At 38.3% G+C, this 2,539-nt stretch overlaps 1 protein-coding gene across 1 annotated transcript in view; it reads right to left on the minus strand.

Moving 5' to 3' along the window:
* The window catches only part of LOC105272284 (dystonin), a gene marked incomplete at its 5' end in the record, with an annotated part of 10,978 nt that overhangs the window by 5,988 nt on the left and 2,451 nt on the right, over positions 1-2,539 (minus strand). Inside the window, 1 exon segment of the mRNA XM_011314345.1 lies at positions 7-224. Coding sequence (XP_011312647.1) covers positions 7-224 — 218 coding nt within the window.

A 2,539-nucleotide genomic window follows, 5' to 3' on the forward strand; every position in this document is an offset into this window, starting at 1 on the left:
TGATGCAGTCGTTCTCTGGCTTGACAGGAACGCGCTGTCTTCCAGTCGATGAGGTCCGGTCGATTTCGATGGAGTAATGCACTGAATGCGAGGCCATCGCGCCATGAACCAGTGAAATCGGTAACACGAACACCAGGATAACGTGCTGTCGATCGTTTTGCCCAGCGCAGAAGTGCCTCACGTGCAGTAACATTAGGCTCTTGTCCAACCACTATATCAGATATCTGATAATCAAGATGACAATAGATTACTCATTAATTCACTGGTGTTAGAATTCTGGAATTTATTTGACATTGGAATATTCAACGATTACTCTTCTCATGCTGAAGACGCATCAACATGTTTTAAGGATAATTCATGCTAATGCCAACATTCAAATGCCAGCTCGTTCCAGACTGCATGAGGCATTAGCTTATCGCTAAAATTACGTTAGGTAAAAAAAAAATAGCTTTCTAACGTCATGGGATCTTCGCCTTTCGATCTTTCTCGCGAGCGCATTGGGATTTATCGATTTTATCGTTATGTCTAATTACTAAAGGGGGGAATCTGAATATTTTTGGAATTACTACTGATTAATGAAGTCAATACGTCAAGGTTCTGGTGGGGATGTGAGTGCAATTGTTAATTTAGTAGCGAAGCAATAAAATAGACATTAAATATAAAACGGTGCAGGTCGGCTCCAGGGATCACTGAATTTTTGGGAATTATCTCCGGATCTGAGGGCGATGGCGAAATAATTGTAAGAACCTTTTTTGTAGCCCTTAAGTAGATCTGGAGAAAAGGTTATTATAAAAATTTCGATGCGAGCCCTGAATTCCGGAGTATTTATTAAAAACGAAGCACTAGTGGTGAATCGTTTGCACTGAGAGAAAAAACTACAGAATTTCTCTTTCGAAAAATTCTAGTGCAATTATAATTTAATTATTTTGTTCCTCACTCTGATAAAATAATTATTCATCAGGTGCTTTGACATTGTTAAAGATCATGAAGAGAATGCTTTCTTGCATGAAGTAGATCTTCTCGAAACGCAATTTCTCTCAGCGTAGAAAACTAATTTTGCATTTGCGGAGACTCAAATGTGTACAAAGAGAAAATAACAGTGTTACAACGAAAGTATCAAATGAGGAAGTGGTGAAGCATCTAAGGGGCTTGTAAAATTAAACGATAGGTCGTTCGAAGTTTAACCTATCACGAATCCTCTGAGAAATGGCATCAGGATATAAATCCTCCAGACTGCATCCAACACAATTTTGCACTTATTCCCCTTTCATTATTTATTTTTTTTTCTTTGCCTCCACCATTTTCTCATTCCTCTGACGAGTGGATCGCCTTATTGTCAAGGAAATTGTACTTGCATTCACGAGTAACGGTTACAGGGTGACGGCAAAACGATTGATCAGGATGCTGAGCCTCTCTCTGTACTCCCAAGTTCATTGTAGAATATAAAAATAACCGCAATCTCATTTCCGGTACCGACAATACGCGGTAACACACAGGAATTCGCCTTCTGCATTTTGAAATTGAAAAATTGTAACTGGTGCTAATTGTTTAATGAATCAATCAAGTAGCCTCCGGGGATTATCCCAAATATCGACTAATACCTTCTAAACGGCGAGAGATAACGAAAAATTTATATAAATCTTTTTTTAAGTTCACAGACCGCTCTACAAAAAAGATTCTCATGAAAATTTTTCTATTTCTCTTCATTTACGAGATATCCATCGATTATCCTAAGAAATTCATTTATCATAATTTAACGATTCATTGGGTTATTTTCGAGTGTTTTCGTTTGCAGTCGGATGAGTCTCGGAATAATTATGGAAAAATAATTTCCTGGGGAAAGGAGTGACCCTGATCGTGACTAGATAATTGTTTGTCATTTGAGGGATTCGCAATTCTGCGGGAAACATTGAAAATCGTAGAAATCGTGCGGTTGCCAATTGCTAAATCGTGTTCAAACCTTTTCAAATATTTGTGTTAAATTAATTGATCATTGTGTAATAATAATATAAATAATTAATAATAATCAATTCCAATGACCTGAAGAATTTTCCTGAATCAATATCATCTCCGAAGTTTTTTTGGGAATAAGCCAATATATTTTTTTTGTGCGAAACAAAATTATGGAATTGATTGATTCTAGGATATTATTTGATCTCTCGGGAATCCACAGAAACCCTCACCATAAAATAAATTCATAAAAGGACAGAGCAGTCAACTAATTGGTTTGACGAGTCTCGTCCTGTCACCCCGGATGGAGAAAGTCGGGGCCCAGTGATGGAAGAATTGGAGATAAACAAGGGAAAATAAGAATGAAAAAGTGCTTCGAAATGAAGCGAATGAAAAAGTGGAGTTTCACCACACGGATTTTATGGCAGGGCCATACGTTATGATCGTTCATTTGTCTCCTTATGGGGCCTGATAGCCGTGGCCCGACATCGCCATAAACAGATACCAATGACGTCAGTCCCATCGAATGTGGCAACGAGAGAATCGAGAAGTGGGCGAGTCCGATTCCCTCTCACATCCAGAGCACAAC

Source organism: Fopius arisanus, unplaced genomic scaffold (genome assembly GCF_000806365.1).
Source record: "Fopius arisanus strain USDA-PBARC FA_bdor unplaced genomic scaffold, ASM80636v1 scaffold00155, whole genome shotgun sequence".
Taxonomy (NCBI): Eukaryota; Metazoa; Arthropoda; class Insecta; order Hymenoptera; family Braconidae; genus Fopius; species Fopius arisanus.